The 21,825-nt window shown below is 43.7% G+C and overlaps 1 protein-coding gene across 2 annotated transcripts in view; it reads left to right on the forward strand.

Annotated features, from left to right (window-relative positions):
• Ano4 (anoctamin 4) overlaps positions 1 to 21,825 on the forward strand; it is a gene marked incomplete at its 5' end in the record, with an annotated part of 365,728 nt that overhangs the window by 169,635 nt on the left and 174,268 nt on the right. For both annotated transcript variants that reach the window (XM_005374542.2, XM_013518664.1), the window contains 1 exon segment: positions 15,301 to 15,495. In XM_005374542.2, coding sequence (XP_005374599.2) covers positions 15,301 to 15,495 — 195 coding nt within the window.

A 21,825-nucleotide genomic window follows, 5' to 3' on the forward strand; every position in this document is an offset into this window, starting at 1 on the left:
CTAGAGACAGGTTCCATTGAAAGTGCATGGCTCGTTTATTCTTCATTATACTCTCATGGGGTGAATGGTGTCTTTATTCCCATTTGGACAGATGAGGACACGAGGCGTAGAGGTGCCTTATGCAAGCGCCCAAAGTTATTAAAGTCGCTTCCTAACCCTTACACTTTTTCGGTGTAGTGCTGAAAATGTATTATCACATTGCATTCTGAAGTTAATTTATCAAAGAACGAAGTCACATACAATAGAACTTGATTTTCATCTTAAGACAATTAAGAGCAACACAAAGCTCTACTTCTACCCTTCATATTTTTTTTAGTGACCTGACTATGTTTCTTGACTGTTCTGTGAAGTGAATGAGTTAAAGTCGTCACCACGATCACCTACCTGCAAGACCTCAATAAAATAAAATATCGCTATGTTTAGAGCTACTTCCAAGCAGGCCTTGCTGCGAGGGTATTTAGTCTTTCTGATCTGTGAAGACATTTATCTCTGACCATTGGTGGCTCTGAAATCCCCTCTGTGACATGCCCTCACCGAAGCACACTCCCATTAACTTGGATGAGAAGGATACTCGTCTCCAGAACCTGGCTCTCTTTAGAGTACCCTAAACAAGGGTACTGTCTTTTAGAGTACCCTAAGCACACTAAACAAGGAGTTTAGGCAGAGTTTAGGTTCTGGAGATGAGTATCCTTCTCATCCAAGTTAATGCAGAAAACACTTGAAGCATTTGACTCTGCTTCCCAAATCCTCCTCTATTTGATAACAACTAAGCCATCATGGAAGAAAATATTTCATGAGGTTTCTGTCATTAGGCTTTAGAGTTGATTGTGGTGGATAGAGTGGAGACAAGATATTATTCTAGTTTTTACTCTACACTGAAATTTTGCAGTCTTGGGCCCATCGTAGATCTGTTCCAGACCCCAGTTCCTCCAGCAGATGATCTGTAAGCTATTTCCCAGATCTAAAATTCTGAACTTGTGGAATTTTTATAGTCCACCTAACTGCACACAAGAGAGGAGAGCAATTGTTACAGTAACTGTTATTTAATCCACAAGGCTGTTTCTTAGCCTGTTTTCCACGGAGAAACTTGCTTCCATGACCATCTAGGAAGTGAGATCTTTTAGTCCCACCTTTAGGGAGACTAATACTCTAATTGCACCACTTATGAACTCTCTGAAGGTGGCACACACCTGTCATCTCATCACTTAGGGCATCTGAGGCAGAAGGATCAGAAGTTTGAGCCCAGCCTGAACAATTTAAGGACTTGGCAAGATGCTGTCTCAAAATAAAGAATGAAAAAGGACTGGGAAAGTGTGAACGTCCAGGGTACAATTTTCAGTACTAAAATAAAGAACTTTATATGAATTAAATGTGCTAGTAAACCTCCTTCTGCCTAAACTCCTTGTTTCTTAAAGTGGCAATGATAACAGTAATGACCTCATATGACAGACCATTTAGCAAATTTAGCATCAAGCCTGATACACAATATTGAAAATATTAATACTGCAAGAAAAATAGCTAATAATCATTGGGCATATAGTCTGTACCGTGCATTGCTAACTGTATTAACTGATAAATCCTCAAACAGCCCAGCAGGGTTACTATCATCCCCATCATCAGGTGTTCTTTGCCTGGAGACACACACAGAAAGCAGTGGAATCAGGATACCGGCCACCTAGCATTAATCTGTTTCTCACTGATAACATTGTCATAATGTAATTGCGAAGTCACCATTTTTCTAGCACTTGTTACATGACCAGACTGCTCTACCCTATGAGGTAAGTACTATTACTATCTCCATTTTAGAGGAAACTGGGGCCCTTAGATGTTAATAAAGGCATAATTGTTGGTACAATAGAAGGGAGATTCAGACTCAGTGTGGCTCCGAAGTTTGTGTTTGCAAAATATCTCAGCAGTATTGGTATAAGAATAAGGCGGACAACTCCATCTTTAAAGGGTAAGATAGTAAATATTTTCAGAATGATTATTAAACTGTGCTGTGACAGCACAAAAACAGTTCAGCCATATATGACAATAAATAAATGAGTGTAGCCGTGTTCTCATAAAACTTTATGTACCAAAACAAAGTAGTGGGCTCCATCTGGCCGTGTGGCAGAGCTTCCTGACCCCTCATCAAAGAGAAAGAGAGCCTACTGCAACAGATATTTGATGCCAATGAATTTTGGGATCAGTGGCCCTCTTGCAGGTATATAATTTACAGAAATGTTAATGTCACGTTTAATTCCCTCTTGCCTCTTATTTCCTAGGAGACCTGACCTTTCCACCCGACACTTATTGAGTAATGTTCTTGCACACTTTGGTTAGATTAGCTTATGTTGCTATGAAAGTGATACAACTTGCCTCATTGATACACTGAAATTTGACTTAGGCAAAAAAAAAAAAAAAAAAAAAGGAAATTTCATGTCAGGACAGACTTTCAAAAAGCCATACAGAATGAAAATGTGTGAATATGTGCCTCACTGTAAGTCATCTCAAATCCTTTGCTAAATAAATAGGAAGTAAATTATTTCAGACAGGTGTTTAAGGAAAATGGAATGCAATTTTTAAGACTAACTTAATGCATTTCAAACAGATTTAATATATAACAGTTCTCTGCCAGAAGGATTTTCATTCATTATTAACTGTATCTGAAATTTAATTATAGAAGCATTGAAATTAGTCAAGATCAACTTTATCACTCAAATCACATAAACAGCTATACATTGTTCTTATGAATTAATCATTATAAACTTGATTTAAAAGTTACATTTCACAGCCCATGTGATTTATTGTTATTTTGTCCCTGGTTTGTAAACATTTGTTAAACTGAATGTCCATAAAGTGCATTATGTGGCTGAAAAATCTAATTGCATGTTATTATCATAGAACTATAATCAGTAATAATTACTGATGTGCATTCTGCCATTAGTTTTGATACATTTTTGGACTTCTGTGAATTAGCATTTATTTTATGGTCAGTTGAGTCAATTAAATATTGATGAAGGAAATTCACACAGGGCCAGCTTTCTCATCTCTCTCCTTCGTGGGGGCCCTCATTATCACAGCCCACAGTGACTGGAAAGCAGAGCCAGCTGGAAATAGCCCATCTTTGGCGGTCAGACAAGTGTCAGGCTGATGGACCAGGGGCTTGGATTCATTTTCAAGAACAATGATGAGATTGCTGCAGTCACATTTCAGTAGTTTAAAATGTCATGAATTTATTATTTTTGGTTTGTAAGTGTCAGAAGTGGAATTCGGGTCTCACGGAACTAAAAACCAAGGTGCTGGCAGAGCTCGGTTCCTTCTGGAGGGTCTTCCAGCCTCTGCAGCCACCGTACGGCTTCCTTCATGGTCTCTTCCTCCCTCCAAAGCCAGCGGTACACACGTCTCTCTGACCCCAGCTGTGGGAGGTCCTCTGCTTTCAAAGTTGCAGGTGATTAGACTGCTCCTTCCCTGTGTCCTGGGGTAATCAGTCTCCCCGTCTCAAAGTCCTTAATCAGTCTGCGAAGTCCCTCTCACCATGTGAGGTGACGTTCATGGACTCCAGGGATGCGGACTTGGAGACTCTTGCATTATTCTGCCTGTCACAAGGCCAGGCTCCAGTGCACTGGATCCATCGCCTCACTTCCTCATTTGTGCCCCCACTCTCCGGTTTCTTGTATTCTGACACCTATTTTTGTCTCGACCCACTGTAAGCCTTTCCCTCCTCAACTCCTTTGAGCTTCCTTTAGCACATAGTCCCTCGGATCTCCTTGTTCTGTTGAGTGCTGAACCACAGCCCGGGCTACCTGTGTTCAAACCTGGCTGGAGACTGTGGAAATCACTGTTCCTCAGTTTCCTCCTCTGTAAGAAGAGGGCAAAGAGGAAATCAAGGCCATACAGGATGCATGTGACTATCAAATGATTCCAGGTATTTACGACTTAGACCAATGTCAGGCCCGTAGCAAACCCTCAGAAAATACTAATCATTACTGCTGTTATTGTGCTGACTGTCTTTCTAGTTTCCTCATAGAAGTTGTCTCAAGTTTCAATCTGTGATCTCCTGTTTCTTCTCCAGAAATTCCAGCTTCTCAAAAGTTTCAGCCTTAATCTGTAGTCAAAGAGCACTAGCCAGAACAGTTTTCCAGCTCCATGTCCCTACTTCTGGCAGTTCTGGGTGAATATTCTTAATTGGGTGTTCCAAGGGAGTCTCAGACCCACATATCCAAAGATGAACTTAACATCTTGCTTATCAAAATGTCCCGTCCATGTTCTTATTCTTAAAAAATGAGCATTGTTTGTGATAGGTAGTGATTACATTCAGCTTGGGGATTTGGTACATATCCGTATCACATCTTGATCATGTTTGTTCCCTACCCCTCCTTTCCCTGGGTCCCCTTTCCCATCTACACAGAATCTATCTCCCTGTTTCTTAACATATCTTTTTTATTTTCCTCTTCAAATTATTTACATTTTGGGCCTCTCCTATAAGGGAAATCATGTGATATTTAACGTTTTGTGACTGATTTATTTTACTTAACATTATGGCCTCAAGATCTACCCACTGTCCCACAAATGACTCAAATCTATCCTTCTTTCTGGCTGAATAGTATTCCCTTATGTGTATATTTTCTTAACCCATTCTTCTGCTGATGGACATGCAGATTCTTGAGTCAAGTACTGTTGCTGGAGTATGGATGTGAAATGTCCCCTGAAGGCTTTGGCCCTCAGCTGGTGCTGCTGGGAGTGGTGGTGGGCTTAGTAGGAGATCTGCAGGTCATTGGAGCATGGCCTCTGGAGGGCATGGGGGAGACTACTTTTCCTTCTTCCTCTTCTCTTTTGCTCCTGGCCAGGAGTTCGGGGGTTGGTCTACTCTGTTCCCACTGTGCCACAGGCCCAGAGTGAGTGGGCCAAAGCAGTCATGCCCCGAATTCTCCAAAACTGTGTTCCCGTTACAGTAAACCTTTTCGCTTTGTAAGTTGGTTATCTCAGACATTTTGTTCCAGGGATGGGCAGCTAACTAGTATAACTGCCTTCAGATCCAGAATCAAGTGTGGTTATCTCCTCTCATTCCCCCTCAAACATGGAAAAGGTCATCCAGTCTGCAGGGCCCACTCTCCAGCTGTGTCTCTTGTCAGTTCAGATCCCGGTGGCACTGGTGTGGTCCAGGACCCCACTACCTGCCACCGATCTGCTTCCCCAGCTGGAGTGGAGCAGTCGCCTTCCATCTATCCCTGCTCCCCGCCCCATGCGGAGTGTGTCCAGTGATTCCCGCTACTTTTGAGTGTAACATTGCATGCAGCGTGGCATTCAAGTCCCATCACAAACTCTCTAAAACTAAAAAATTCCACTCGGAATTAAATCATCAGCGCCATTACTTTTGCTGTAGACAGCGAGGTTCCTGCACATCTTCGGCCTGCTTGACACTGGACACCTCTTCCTTCCGTGAATGAGCTCTGTTCTTTCAGGCCCCCAACCTTCACTCTTTCTCTGCATCCCCGAGAGAACATTACCTGGCAGGCCAGACCCAGAGGAGGGACCTGCGCCCCTCTGTCCCCGACTGCTGCCCCCAATGCTCTGAGTCCAAGCCCTAGAGGCCAAATTCCACCAGTACTTATTTTATAAGCAAACACTTCCCAGAACGCAGCCCCACTCGTTCATTTACAAGTTGTCTAAGGCAGGTTTGGGGGCCACAGGAGCAGAATGAGCGATGACATCAGAGATCGTATGGCTCACAGAGCCCAAATTATTTGCTGGCTCTTCCTAAAACAATATGCCCTCCTCTCTCCCATTGGAGAGTCCAAGGTCTACCTTGTGTTCCTTTGACCTCTCACCTCTAATAGTTATTTCTGCACACCTTCTATCTTTGCAGACACTTCACTTCTCGTAGATGTAGATCCTGCCTTGATCATCCTTGTTTCTGTCCTTGGGCCTAGCAGGGTGCAGGGCTCAGTTGTGGCTGGTAAAGATCCATTACTCTGTAAAAATGTTTTCCTTACTAAGTTTTACTTGCTTGTCCAAATAATCAAAATTTTATATGAAGCACCGTTCCCTTTAGGGGGCTAACAGCTATCAGTGGATGTTACGGGAGGGAAGCATATTGCGTTTCATTTCTAGAAGCAGTTTATTGATTGCTAAGATAAGCTACACCACTGAGGTCAGGGTCGTAAGGAGTCATGTGCATATGCTCACTTGGTGGTATCATTTAATAAGTGTTTCTGCTGAAACCGAGGATTGCAGGGCACACCTTTTCACAGTGTGTGGGTCTCACCACATGCGGGCGAGACCTAGCTCCGACTTAGCTGTTTTTGTTGCCTGCCTGGGGTGTGATAATACTTGGACTGTGCTACTCCCTCTTGAAAAATGCTGAATAGATGGATTTTAGGAAAACAGTAATGTTTCACTGGCTTCTTCAAGAGAAACCAAATGATTGTGATTCTTCTTTTTGATAAACCCAGCAAGTATTGACGTTCTGCTCCGTATTCCGTCAGATGCCCTTGCTCCTTCCACTTTGGTACTGGGGGCGCCTCCTCCAGACGGCAAGCTCTGTGAGTGTGGAGCTGTCTTTTAACCTCCAAGACCTCTGCGTGTGGCACAGGGAAAGCTCTTGACAAATGTTTAGGGAGTCACTGAATAAACAACCGAAAACCTCAGAAAGAATTTGCTCCCGAGGCACTGATTTCTTTTAACATCTCATGATTTCTCTTATAAGAAAATAGCTATATACACACAGTGTAAATGGTATTCAGCCATAAACACAAATACAATCATGTATTTTTCTGGAAAATGGATGGAATTAGAGACCATCATGTTTTGTAAAATGTGCAGGACTCAGATGTTTAATTATTGAATGTCTTTTCTTTTTTGCAAAGGCAATTGTTATTTATTTATGATAAAGAAATTCTTTCTATTTCATGAATACATGTTTGCAGTACATGATGTTCATATTCACATTAAGGAGTGGGTACCTGCATTTAACATATCCCAGTTTTTTTTTTATTCTCCCTTGCCCTCCCCTCTCCTCCCTCCATCTCTAGATCCATTTCCCCCATTTTCATGATTATCATTGTTACTTTTTTAGTTTATGTTTGCTATATATAATGATTGCATTCACTGTGGATAGTTCGCACTCACACATGACGCATCTTCAATCGTTTTATGTCCCCTCCCCATTCAGTTTCTTGGTCCCCTTCCCATTTGCAAAAGATCTGTCTCCTCATTTCCTTTTGTCACTCTTTCATTTGCTCTCTGATTTTACTGTGGATTACTCAGCTGAAAGAACTCATACAGTGTTTAAACTTGTGGGTCTGATAAATCTCACTTCACATTACGCTTTCAAAGGGTATCCACTTTCCTACCAGTATCTCCAGTTTATCTTCTTTATAGCTGAGTAGTGTTCCGTTAAGTGCAACCATTATGGGAAATCAGTAAGAAGATTTCTTAAAAAAACTAAAAATAGAAATTCCATTTGACCCGACCATTCCCCATCGTATTATAGTGATACATACATATTAATGTTTATAGCAGCACAAGTGATAATAGCTAAATCCTGGAAGCGGGCTGTATGTTCACCAGCAGATGAATGAATGAAGAAAATGTGGTATCCAAGGTGTTGATTGTCAGCCAAATGTTTATATTGGCCACTTCCCTCTAGTTTGCATCCTTGCATTTCACCAATTCATTTTCGACTATAGTGATATAAACTTTATATCTACCTAGGGCAGGTTGGGGACAGGGTACATCGTGCCTAAGTCCACAGAACCCAAGGGAAATTCTTAAACTTCCGTGGGTGACAGGAAGCTCATGGCTGCTGTCTTGCGGTTGCTCAGACTGGGTAAGGAGGAGTGAAATACTGCGTGAGGTCAAGCCAGACACCCGGGGTTCAGATTGGCCTTCAGGGCAGGGAAGAAAGAATGATGACCCAAGGTGCAAAGAAATCTGGGAGAATAAAGGTAACAGGTAGCAAACGGAGAGTATGTGAGGAACTTCTAAGGAAGTTTTCAGTGATGTGATTTATAGGCTGCAGAACCATTAAGTGTTAAAATTGAAAGCAGTGGGTTTCTAAAACTCTCACAGTCAAGGTTTGTTTAGTCAGGAAACAGAAGTCCAATGCACAAATTTTCATAAAGAGGTTTCTTATGTTGCCAGTGGTGAGGTGGTGAATGGCGAGTAGTTGGTTTTTGTTTGTTTGTTTTCTTACATGAACTATGTTTTAGGAGAGTTTTAGGTTCTCAGCAAAACTGAGTGCAAATTAGAGTTCCCACATGTCTTCTGTGGAGTTCCTCACTGCTGCCTTCCCAGGTGAGAACAAAACATGTAGTACCACTCGTGACATCGATAAACCCACCATGGTACATAGTGCACCAAAGCACATGGCTTCCACATTTCACGGGTTTTGTCAAGTTGATGGTGTCATGTTTCCACCACTGTAGCATCATGCAGAAGAGCTTCCCTGACCTAATAATTCCCTGTGCTGTGCACATGTATCCCTCCCTCCCTCTCTCCTGGGGCAGCAGTGAATTTTTACTATCTTCATAGTTTTCCCTTTTCTAGAATGTCATATGATTGGAATCACATACCACGTAGCCTGCTTTTACTTAGTAATATTTTGTTGTTGTCTGAGTCAGCATCTCACTTTGTCATGTGGGCTGGCTTTGAACTCACTAAGTAACCCAGGCTGGCCTCAAACTCACAGTGATCTTCCTGCCTCAGCCTCCCAAGTACTGGAATTATACACGTGCACCACCACACCTGGCCTTTACTTAGTAATGTACCCTTAAGTTTGCTATATATGTTTTTTTGTTTGTTTGTTTTAGCACTAAACAATGTTTTGTTGTCTGGGTGAATCACAGTTTGCCCATTTACCATCTGAAAGACACCTTGGTTGCTCCTAAGTTTTGGCAGTTATGAATTACGCTGCATGATTAACATTCATGTGCCTGCTTTTCTGTGGAGTAAAGCTTTCACTCACTTGTGTGAGCACCAGAGAGCCTGCTTGCGGGCTCACATGGTAAGAGTACGTTTAGTTTCATAAGAAATTGCCAGTCGCCTTCCAACGTGGTTGTACCACTTTGTATTCCCGCCAGCAGAGGATGAGAGTTCCTGTTGCCGTGGTACTTTGATAGCAGCTGATGTTGTCCGTGTCCTTTATTTTCACCTTTCTGAGGTGGCAGCTCATTGTTTGAACGTGCACTTCTCGAGTGCCCTATGCAGCATTTAAAATTTATTTTTCAGTCTATTTACTGTTTTTCAATTGACAGAGGAGAATTGAATAATTTTACTGTGTACAATGCAACGTTGTAGAATAGCTAAATGAAACTAGAGGCATCACCTCACACACTTACATTTCGATAGAGAAGACACTGGAAACCCCTCCCAAAGGTGATGACCGAGCTGACTCTCAAGGGCTGTGCTGGGCTGGGGTCTGGAGCAGAGCACTTCAGGCAGGAAGCAGGTGTTTCTCTCTTGGGTGTGACCACTTGTGAGGAAACCATCAGCACCCCGCTGTTTCACTGCCACTTATGAATTCTGTCCTTGGGGTTGTGTTCACGGAGTCTCTGATGTGTGCCAATAACTCCAAATCTCAGTAGCTGACACTGGAAATATTTGTCCTTTTGGGGGGCGTCTGTAGGGAAGCTGGGTTTGGACCAACCTTGGCCATGTTGAGTGGAATTCAGCTCCTGGCTGGAGGTCAGGTTCAGGTCCACCCCACACGTCTTGCTCTGAGACCCACAGCTACTGGGACATGTGCTTTTTATGGTAATAGTAGACGCACAAGAGAGTGAGCCCAAACCACACAAGCATATTTCATGCCTCTGCTTTCATCATGTCCACTGAGCTCCAGGGCAAGTCCTGATGACCAATTTCCAAACCTGGGAGCAGGGAATATTCTTCGTCCCTCTGCTAGGAGATACCTGCCAGTCACTCCATAGCAGAAAGAAAGCAAGAACTGGGGACAATAATCCACACTGCCAGTGTGGTTTCCTGAAGCGAAATTCTTCTAGTAGGATTCTGTGGCAGGGGAAGAAAGGAGGCTCTTCAGCCTGAGAGGCAGGACAGAAAGCCTTACCAAAGACCGTAAAGACCCTAGAGGTAAATTTGAAGGAGTGAGAACACCAGTAATTTAATCGTGGGGCTTTATTTGAATTCGAGTCATGCTGGTTCAATATCCATGCAGTCTCCGCTAATTTCTGAATCTAAAAATTCTTCCTGACAACACTGAGCCCGAAGTTACATCTGGGTGCTGTATATCTGGTCCTGAGCTTGGTTACTGTGGCTTTAGACATACAACTTTCACAACATTACGAAGAAACTTGGCAGGAAGTTTTGAGGTGTTGGTACTACCAGATTTGGGCAACAAGCTGATGCCAACCTGTCAAAAAGCCTGGTGATACAAGAAGGCTCCTGGACTCAGGTACCAAGCCTCGAACTCTTCGGAGTCCATTTGTTCTGGATCCACCGCCTCCACCTTACTGAGGCGGCACAATTTCCATCCCAGCTGCTGGGAATAGTCCTAAAGCTAAGGACACATGGGTGCTTGTTCATCTATGTGTCTTCCTACGTGCTTGGCCTTTTTTCTCCCTAGGACATGGGAAGGTCTCGGCTCATTTTATTATTTTATTTTCATTAGCTGATGTTTGTAGTACTAACAGTTACATTCCTCACTGGGGGATGGTACACAGACAGAACATGTGTTAATTCATTTCATGCCCTTCCCCTCCTCTCTTTCCACACTCCTCTCTCGGTCCTTTTCTCATTTGCAAAAGGTCCACCTCCCTGTTTCCTATTGGCTGTCATTTATTTGGCCCTTTAATTCATTTATAATTTGATGATGAAGCTTGTGTGTGTGATTTACTTAGCATTATGGTCCCAAGGTACATCCATTTTCTTTCAAATGACTGAAGTTAACCCTTGTTTGTGGCATAGTAGTACTCCATGGTGTGTAAATATCATATTTTCTTCCTCCATTCATCTGCTGATAGACATGTACACTTGCTTCCAAGATTTAGGTATTATGAGTTGTGCTGCTATAAACATAGATGTACATACATCCCTGTAATATAATGACTTTAACTCTTCCAGGAAGATACCTAGAAGGGAACTAGCAGTTCTACTAGATTCAGCCTATTTTAGAAAAAGTTTTGCCAAACTATTCTTTGAGCCAAATAAGAGAAGACATTAGAAAAACTCCAGAAAGTTTGGGAAAAGAAATCTTGATTGAGAATAAACAGCCAAGAGTGTTTCCTTCCCAGTTCAGGTCAGTGAAGCTCTGGTTCATACCTTACATTGTAATTAGAAAGAAAACTAGAAATAAATGTCTCCTTCCACCCATTATTAACTTTATAATTGGGAACAGTAACTCTTATGCTTTGCTCATGGTGGTGACATTTAAAATATAGTTTTTCTGTGTTTTGCTAAGTAATTTACCTAAGAAATGACACAGGGAACGATGCAGCAGTAGACACTATTGCTGCGAGTTGTAAAACATCGACAGAACTACAGCTGTCCCCATGGCACACAGCTCTACTGAATCACGGCAGTGACATTTAGAAGAAAGCAAATCACCGATCGTCAGACACATTTCTACCGTGCGGTGCCTCCAGGAACAGTGCCCCTTGGAAGAGGGCCAGAGTGAAAGGGCACCGCAGAATTCACTTTTATTGAGAAAAGAATTAGAAAGGTATTTGTGTAGTAAAGATATGAGGATCTGGAAGGAAATCTGAGCTTTGGTGGATTCTTTAAAATCAAAATATGAAACCCCGTGTTTCTATGAAGTCACTGCGTTTCTCAGAACATTCAGGCCCAACAGGAGAAGCGAGCTTGAGTTCAGGAGGCTGCAAAGCAGGAGGACTGGCCCGAGGGGCTGCCTGCACAGAGAGGACAGCTGGTGACACTGCATAAGACACTTGGGGCCCTCCGAGATCCTCAGGGAGGGATAGGTGGAGCGAACGGGAAGCCAGGGTGGAAACCTGAAGAGCGGCCCTGGGCCTCCTGAGTGTTACCTAACTTGGAAAAGGGGGCATTTCAGCACAGATGGCATCATGAGCCCGGTATGGCAAATGGGGACGGAGAGGGTTCTAGAAGGGCTTTGGTCACAGGAGTGTCATCATCTGAGCCTCCGGTCTCTTGTTGGATAAATCTTTTCAGGCCTTCAGAACCACTGCGGATGTCACACACTCTGTCTCTGTACTGGTATTTCGTTTGTCAGAGTACACGGCCTCGTTCAGACAAATAAAGGCTAAAATCTCAGTGAATCCCTCTCTCTGACCTTGACAAGTACCTTGTCGAGCCTCGGGTTTGGATCTGAAGAAAGCAGATTCCACTCCTCTGGCTTTCGGAGTTGCGGTGAGGCACTAACGAGACGATGATGAAGATCCGAGCCCAGTGCCTGGCATCTCGTAGATAAGCAGTGCCAACAGTGTTTCTCAAGAGTAATTAAGAAAAACCTGGATGATACAGTTTGTGGGGTGATAATTCATCTCTCAGCTTGCGACTTCTGGATCTGCTGCACATCTTCACACGTTCAGATGCCTGGAGCATATCCGTGATCTTGGTACCAGCTATTTATTATGCATCTATCTTTTCCTACGGTCCTAACCCTTGTAGGAGGAGAGCTCACGGGCCATGCCCTTTACCGGTCCTCTGAGGACGCTGGCTCTGGTTCTGGTGTAGCATACGCACCTTCCTCACGTGCATCCACTCCTGATAATACTTGTGGGTCATTTTAGCTTCATTATTTTCCTTATGCTGTGCCCCGCTATATATTTTAAACATAGGATTCAACAGTGTCAAATACCTGTGCCGTTTATTTCTACAGTGTAATGTTCATGCTCGTTTCTGTCATTCTGTCCTTCATGGGAAGGGGGGAGTTACATAAGAGCTCACAGTGCAGGGCTGAGTCACAGCCCTGCTTCCTTCAGCCCGATAACTCTCCGCAAACCGGATGAGAAGAAATGTTTTGGGGCAAGTGGCCTGTTCCACGCGGGCAGCCTGAGGCTGCCTGTATCACCTCTTGTTGACTTAAAATGTGTCTCCCACTCCTTTCATCTGTCACCTACAAGCCTGTCTGGATTTTTCTGGAGTCCTGCCAGGTCTGCAGACATTTAGCATGCATCTCAGTGGAGATGTGGGACATGTAAAAATGCCACACCGGGATGGGGGCAAGCATAGCATGTGGACACTCACACACTGACCCACCAAGAGACACATCTGGGAGCAGAGGCTCACACATGCCTGGCACCTGGGCAGCATCTGGGCAGCACCTGAACAGACATACACTGCCAGGGAAGCCTGGCATGCTGTCTGCCAAGGGCTGCCCACCTGGCAGGCCTAGGGAAACCTTCCAAGAATGAGGCTCAGGCTCACAGCTTCCCAGGCTCAGAAACCAGATCATGGTGACAGACTCATTCTAAGCAATTCATGAGCAGATGGCTTTGCAGAAGCCCGGGACCTCAGTTCTTTAGCTCACACAGAGAACTCTGCCTGCCGGTCATCAGGAACACTCACACGCTTGCGCTCTTCCTGCAAAGGAAGCCAGGTCCTGGTCTGGAGGGGGTCTGGCGAATGCTGTCGGAAGTAAGGCAGTTAGTGACAAACGAGAGTGAAACCGTACAGAGGACGGTCTGGCTATGAGAGTGGAATTCTTGAACTTCAAGGCCTTTGATGAGCACTGCCTTATAGTTTGTCTGAATGTTTCCTGGTCTGATAAAACCCCATTCTGATTTGAATTATCCTTCCTTAAGATTTGTTGGAATTCACAAAATTGATTCAATCATCTTCGCTTTATCTCCCCCCCAGCGGAATTTAAGGTGAGTCTTTACACCTGTAGTACGGCCCGTGATTGCTGGTCTTGAGTTTGTTTCTGAGAAGGCTTGTTATTTCCCCCAGTTCTGAGGTTTTAGTAGACTTGTGGTCTCTAAGTACTTACGATCCATAAACCAATTATTTATACCTTCCTTTTCAGCAGATTCTTCTTAGCAAAAATTTCTGCAATTTGGTGGAGCTTAGCTGCTGCCTTTCAGATAACATGCTTCCTTGCAAGTCCCACTGGCATATTGGCATTAGAATGTTAATATCTTTCTTTGTCGTTTTCTTAAAAAACAGAGTTGGATTTTTCTAAGAGTTTGAATTCCAACTCTGTCCTTGCAGCAACTGCTTAGACAAATCATGTCACTGTCCATATTTCACTGGGACTTCTTAAATGATTTTATACTTTTCTTTTAATTTTAGCATGTATTAGCAGGAATTCTTCTGCAGTGAAGAACTATCTCACATCAACCACTTGGAAAGTTTGAAATATGATTAGGAAAGGAAAGCCCTGGTACACTCTTGCTTCCTTCCCTTCATCGCTTTTCTGAGTAATGAATTGATATTGTAGCAAGCTCCACTAGTGATCAAAACATGGGGTTTTTAAAAATATCATTTGGACACAGAATTTTTGTATGGTTGATATGTATCAGCGTATGTAGTCTATATTGATGGGGTTGACATAAGTCAGTGCAATCAGTAGAGCTTTTGGTGAGCTTGACATGATGTCTAGAACTTACTGTCAACTCCAGCACTGAAGAAGCAAACCAACCACAAAGACAGAGGAAGAGATGAAACAAGACTGGGGAAGGCTAGGTTCCTGTGGTGGGCAGGGACTATCTGGGACTCATATGCTGTGTCTTTGCTTTTGGTATGTTTACAATTATCTTGCCCTATTTTATCTTCAGAACAAAGTAGTTCTAAAAATGCACATAATTCTAGGTTAAGAGAGGTGTAAATGTGCACATAGTTGCCAACTCCGACCTATCAGTGAATCTTGAAGAGCAAGTTCATTGATGTTTGTTGAAATGCCAGGTATCCTAACAACAATTCTTAGGCCTTACAGTTCCTGACAACGGCGTGCCAAGCACATGCATATTTTTCCAGTATGTTGGAAATAATTTCAGTAGAATGTTAATATTGGAATTTATTCACTTGGGAGGCTGAGACAGGAGGATCATTGAAAGTTAAGGCCAGCCTGGGCTTCAAATTGAGCTCAAAGCCAGCCTGAACTGCATAGCGAGAGCCTGTCTCAAAAAGACAAAAAAAAAAATTGACTTTATTGGATATTTGTTCATGAAAGTTTTGTCGTGATAATTAAAGATGTTCACTGTTGAATGAAGCATAGTTCAATAAATAAAGTCATGTGAAAATCTACTGATAGCACTCACATGTCTTGAGGATATCGTAAACACAGTTGCTTCTGTTCTCTGGAAGTCCAGCCCGAATAAAATGAGCCATTTTAGCCATTTAGAATGGACATCTTTGGCCTAATGGGGCTTTTTCTCATTCCAGGTTTAAGTGTATCTATTCATGGGGCTGAAAAGCGCTTGCAAATCCATCAACGGCGAAGTGTGGCAAGCCGCCCAGGGTCGCGTCGTCGTGTGCCCGTGGTCAGGCACTCCTCACTCCCACCAGGCAGAAGGACAATAAAAATGGAAGCAAGCTCTTCCGGAATCACTAATGGAAAAGCCAAAGTGTTCCACGCAGGTAAGGCCAAGTTCGCTGGGGACTCATGTTAACAGCAAGCTGACACGGCCTGCATTATAGTTTGGTTGTAGCATCGTGCCAGTTAAGCTTACTTTTTTTGAGAACTCTTGTTTTTCTCCCTCTGTTCCCTTCAGTTGACGGTAAATGTCACCAAGAGCAGGAAGAAGAGAGAGATTGATGTATCAGAGAAGGTTAAAGCTTTATTCCACCTCCAATGGCAGAATCTAAATGAAAATCAGAGCAATAAACTCTTGCTCAGTTCAGAAAAAAAATACTGTACAATAAAATAAAATAGACATTTAACCATTTTTTTATGATTTGTTCTAAGATAGCCTGGGGAAAAATTCAAGCCAAGCATGCCCACTCTGACACCCAAATTATCTGGATGAGCTTGCTCAGACCCTCCTGAGTTCAAGGGAGGAGAATGGGGTCATTACATTCCCTGAAAGGCCCGAGAAGCAGTTGTGAACTCTTAAAAGAGTCTACATTAAAGCAGATCATTCTCGCTAAAAGGCTTTCTGTGCTTGTTTGAGAGAGAAGCTCATCTATGTATTCATTCAGTAAATATTTATTGAGTGCCTGCAATATGCTAGGCACTGTTTTCAGTTGTGGAGGAAACGCCAGTGAACGAGGGAGGTGTTGAAGGAATATTGGGTCGCAAGGGAGTTGAGAAGCTGTTTAGCGTAACTCTCAGGACATCCTGATTCCACTCCGTAAGGCCCTCGCAGGTGGTAACGCAGCCCCTTGGAAACCAGGCCCCACCTGTTGCCCTTCACACATCTACTCCCTCTGAGCTGTACCCTTGTTTCCTGAGCTCTGCAAGAATCCTCCAGCCCCCTGGGCATAGAGTACTAGACGTCCCTCAGCCTCCACCTTCAGACACACCACTGTTGGTTTTCCAGTTTCTGGCAGATTGCGGAAGACACAGGGCCTCCCAGGGCTGCCCCTTAGCAAGCCTTCCTCTGTGCCCGAGCCCTGGCTCCCTCAGCTTTCTTGGACCTCGCTGGGGGGAACGTCTGTCCTGTTCCGATCTCTGAGCCCTTGCTGTTCACTGGCCACCTCCGCCCAGCCTGTGCAGAAGCTCAGCCTTCCTGTGACACTGAATCCTCTCTCTGCTCTGCCACGTTCCCTCCTCCAGCCTAAGCCACACTTCCGGAGGAATAATTACCCTTTCCTCTGCTCTCTCATTTCCCGGTCAGTCTTCAGCCAGCACAACCCAGTTTCTGGTTTGTCCTCTCCTTGTGGCTGTCCTTGAGGACCTCAGTGGCTCTTATTTTATCACAGTGGCGTAGATGCTTCAGCCCACGGTAGACCACACACTCCTTCCGAAACGCTGTTCCCCAGCAATATTTTGTCAACATTCTCCTCTTAATTCTCTCACATGCAGCTTTCCTAGTATCTCAGCTTCTAGCAGCTGTCTCTTTCTCTTGCTGCCTATACCAGTAAATCCTTTGTAACAAAACCAGAAAGATCCATCTCTGTCTTGGATTGCGGTATTCTCCTCACTTGTCCTACTGCCCAAAGCATCAAGTTGAAGACTTTCAGCGTGATAGAAGCAAATGCCCTTCCTGGTCCGCCCTCCCCACTGCCTGTCATCCCTCCTGCTTTTCCACCTTCTGCCCTAACCCATAGTGCTCTAGTGTATCAGTTAGGCTTCAGCCAGAAAAACAGAAGTCAGGGAAGAGTGGTAGGCCTTCATTGCCGTGGGGACTGGCTGGCCAGGTCTCAAATCCGTGGAGCAGGTGTCAGGAAGAGCAGGCTGACCACTATGGAATCTCCTGTCCACAGCAGGAATGAAATTCTTATTCTTCATGGAAGCCTCAGCTCTGCTTTTCAGGCCTTTCAGCAGGTTGGATCAGTCCTGTGCCTGGCTCCCATGGGCTGCCCTGAGTGAAGAGGAATTGTCTTGGGCTACATACAAGATATATACTACAGTTAATGCATATAATCAGAACACTTCCTTTCTTTTAAAATATTTTATAACTTTAAAAGGAAAAGCAAAAGAGAAATGGTAAGCAACCCACAGGCTGTGGCTTGGATATGTCTGATTTAGGAAAATCTCCTTTACTTAAAGCAGAGTGATGATGGACTTTAGTCACAATTACAAAACACTTCCAGAACAACACTAGATTAGTGTTTGTTGACTAACTAATCAATGGACTGGAACTAGAGCCAAGGCAAACTGGCACATGGAACAGACCATCACACGCAGTCACACTGACATCCTTTCAGTGTGGATACGTGATGCTGTTACATGCCTCTCAACTTTTGATTCTGTTCATGCTGCTCTTTGCAGGGTTCCCCTGTCTTTTCACATTTTGAAATTACCTGTTTTGGTGTCCTCTGAAAGGTCTCCAAGCCAGGCCTGCGCTCTGTATTGCCCCTCTGCATACTTCCAATACACTGTAGCATGGGACTGGACTCTGTGCTTTAGATGCTTACAATAGACTTCTAATTGCTCTGCCTGCTTTTCCTTCTGTAAGTACCAGAGATACAGTAGTGAACAAAGCAGAAAAACATTCCCACCATTGGGAGCTCACCTCCTAGCTGGGAGAGTTAATAAATCAACATAAGAAATAGATGAACCATTTAATATATAAGCTATAGTGCAGTTGTATATAACTATTGTAGTTGTGATATTATACTTTATATGTAAGCTATGTATAATATAAAATATACAGTGTTTAAGAAGGGGTAAGTACGAAGTGTAAAATAAAGGTAGATAAATCAGGTGGCAGGAAAGGAAGGGTCACGTTGCAATTTCTTTTTTTTTTGGTTTTTCTCCGGTACCGGGAACCGAACTCACGACCTTGCGCTTGCCAGGCAGGCGCTTTTGCCGCTGAGCTAAATCCCCAGCCCCTACGTTGCAATTTCAAATGAGGTGGTCAGGGTAGGTGACACTGTGGAAGAGGTGTGTGACCAAGGGCTAGGAGTTGCTGAGAGAGACACATGGGTGCTTGGACAGCTGTGTTCCAGCAGAGACAACTGGGGGTCAGCCCTGTGGTGGGACTGAATCTGGCAGTTTAAAACATGGGAGCCCTGTGAGCCCACGACGGAGTGCAGGAGGAGAAAGCAGCTCGGTGGAGCCGTAGAGACCCGATGGGGCAGAACTTTGCATGCTGTGGTAAGTATGCTAAGCCCTACATGACATGGGAAATCTTACAAGGTTTTTAGCAGAAGGATCCGATCATCTGACACAGTTTAACAGAATCACTTTGGTCATTGCTTGAGAATATTCTGTAGGGGAAGAGAGTTAGAAGGAGGAAGTTCAGAGGAGGTCCCAAAATAATCTGGCTGAGAAGTGAGAGTACCTCTCAGTTGCAAAAGTAATAGTGAGAATTTTGATTCTTGGTGCATTTTAAAGGTGGGTCAGTGGAATTTCCCAGTGGATTGAATGTGGTGTAAGAAAGAAAGAAAGAAGAGCTAGAGATGTCCCCCAGATTTGTGGCTAGAGTAAACAGGCCTAAGATGGAGAAGACTGCCAGTGAAACAGGTTCAGCTGGTTTGAGAGAAAGGCCAGAGTTTTGACCTTGGGTATGATAATCCAGAAAAGCAGTGAGATCTAGTGGGTGGCAGAGTAAACATGTCTGGAGTTTGAGAGGTTAGTCTGGGAAGCTGTCATTTATCAAGTGACAGTTGACACATTCATGATATTTAAAGTCATCAAATGGAAAGATATGATCAAGGAGGAAGTATAGTTGACCCTCTAAATCAGTGGGTTTTGTATCCCTGGATTTAATCAGCACAACCGTGGATCAAAAATACTGAGAAAAGTATACATCTGTACTGAACATCTACACACTTTTCATGTCATCATTCCCTAAACAACACAGTGTAAGAACTATTCTCATATTGCACTATTTACCTTTGCATTATATTTAGTATTTAGGGTCTGTACCAGTCAGGGTTTACTAGAGAAGCAGTCACAACACATGATATACAAATGTATAAGAAATTACAAGTTTGGCTTATGATGGTCAGCCACAGAGTTGGATGAGGAAGCATGCAGAGGGTATCTGCGTGTTGGAGACTGACGGATTCAGTCCAAGGTCTGGAGCTCACTGACATGTCCCGTGCAAGTCTGTATCAGATTGCCAATGGGTCTGTGACAGAAGGCTAAAGAGTCTACACCAGAAGGCTAAAGGATCTGAGGCAGAAAATGAAGAGCCTGCCCTAGGAACCAGGAGATGATGTCCAAACTGAAGGCGAACACTGGAGCTCCCCTAAAGAACAGAAGCAAGTCCGCCCTTCCTCATTTCCCCTTTCTACCGTTCAGGCAATGCGCTGCCCCAGGGTGGGTCCTCTGCACCCTAGGGTGTAGAATTATTGAGCTGACTTAATAAAACTTCTAAACTTCTCAACTTGACACAAGTAATCAACCATTACAGGGTCATACACAGCTGATGTAAAGTGTACTAGAGAATGCAAGTAGGTTATATGGGAATACCACACCATCTTATATAAGGGACTGGAGCACCATAGGTTTTGGTTCTCATCACGTGTCCAGAAACCAACTGATCAGAACACTGAGAGACACTGGCTAGATAGAGAAGGGAGAGAAAGCCTGAGGCCTGAGTTTCCCAAATGTAGTAGTAAAAAGTCACAGAGGACATAGCCCACCAGTAAAGGAGGCCAAGGAAGAACGGCTAGCAAGAATGAAGAAAGCCAGAAGTGCCGTGTCTGAGAAGTTAAAGGCATATGGAAAGGAGTGAGCGTAGAGATTGATGATGGGATTTAAGCTTGGTACAGAAAGAAGTGAGGAAGACATCAAGGAGGTTGGAGAGTGGTGGAAGGTTGGTGGGATCAATTGGCTGGAGCTCTGAGAGAAGCAAAGGGGATTAGAGACAGGGTAGCAGAAGAACGAACTGGAAAGATTCGAGCAGGTGTTCAGAAGATGGAATGCCTGTCACTAGGACTGTGAATGGGGGTGCTGTCGCTGCTAATAACAAGGTCTAGAACAGAGTCTGAAATAAGAGACTGTAGTAGGCTGGAGGGCAGGATCACTGGAAGGTCCCCAGGGGCAGAGAGGCCAGAGTATGGGAAGGCTCATCTACACATAGTCAGCCCTTCAACTATGTGACTTCCATTCTCTATCTGGAATTCAGATCAAAATTATTTGGAAAAAAAAATTTGGTCTGTACTGAACATGTACAGACTTTTCTCTTGTGATTTTCCCCTAAACAATGTGGTGTAACAACTTACAAATCATGTACATTGTGTTAAGTGTCATAAATAATCTAGATATTAGTTCCAGAGTATACAAGAGGATGTGTATGGGTTACATGCTAATAATACACTGTTTTATGTAGGTGACTTCAGCATCTGCAGAATTTAGTATCAATCAGGAGTCCTGGAGCCAGCTTCCCATGGATACTGAAGAGTGACTTTAAATCAAAAGGGTCAAGAGTTGAGTAATTTAGGGAAAAATGATGAGGCAAGTTAACCTCATCCAGAAATAAGAGTATTGACCTGGGAGGTAGCAGCTGAATGCAAAACTGAAGTGTAAAAAATAATAGAAAACAATCCAGTGAGGTTAAGGCTGGGGGTGTCTAGGGAAAAGTGAAGGAGAATGATTTAAATGCGGTTGGGGGACTCAGGGAGGAATCACAGGGGCGTAGTGGCCTCTGAGAAAGTCCAGAGCAATCTGAGAAGAGCTTGATGGTTTACAGGACTCTGCGGGTTCAGAGGGCTGTTGGATGTCGTGTTATCACCTTTAATGGCTCTCTGTAACATCTCAGACCACCCCAAGGTCCTGCTCTAGAGAAGACTGTTAATATCAGTCCTCCTCTTACAAACCCATACAGGTGTTGGGAAGCTCCCTTGGGAGACCAGTTTTTCAAGTCTCTGTGATTTAGCTTCTCCCCACTGCACTGAACTTCTCTTTTTGGCTCCCCCTTTACCCACTTTATTTTGCTTTTACCATCCATAGCTTCATAGTTTTTCAATTAAGCTTTTACTCCCACTCTCTGCTATTGCTTGGCTGTTCCGTCATTCTGGAACACTCCGCTAATAAATTTCATGTGGTTCTTTTGCTCCTCAAAATGTAGTTTGAGTTCTTCTTCCTCCAGGAAGCCCTTCTAGATCTCACTGGTAGCTCCTCATGCTTTTATGGAACTTGGAAACCTTATCAAAGCCCACTTGTTTTAGGGTTTTATAGTTCTCTCTGAAGGCAGGAAACACACTCGTTTCCTTGGTATCCTCTGTTGCTCCTAACCCCATGCATTGTTCATAGCAGGCTCTTAATACATGATTATTTGTCAGAGTCTATTCTAGCTGCTACATTAACGTTTCATTCTGACATTACACAGACTGCACCTAATTTTACTTTTG

This window comes from Chinchilla lanigera, unplaced genomic scaffold (genome assembly GCF_000276665.1).
Source record: "Chinchilla lanigera isolate Chin_1 unplaced genomic scaffold, ChiLan1.0 scaffold00004, whole genome shotgun sequence".
In the NCBI taxonomy this organism is placed as follows: Eukaryota; Metazoa; Chordata; class Mammalia; order Rodentia; family Chinchillidae; genus Chinchilla; species Chinchilla lanigera.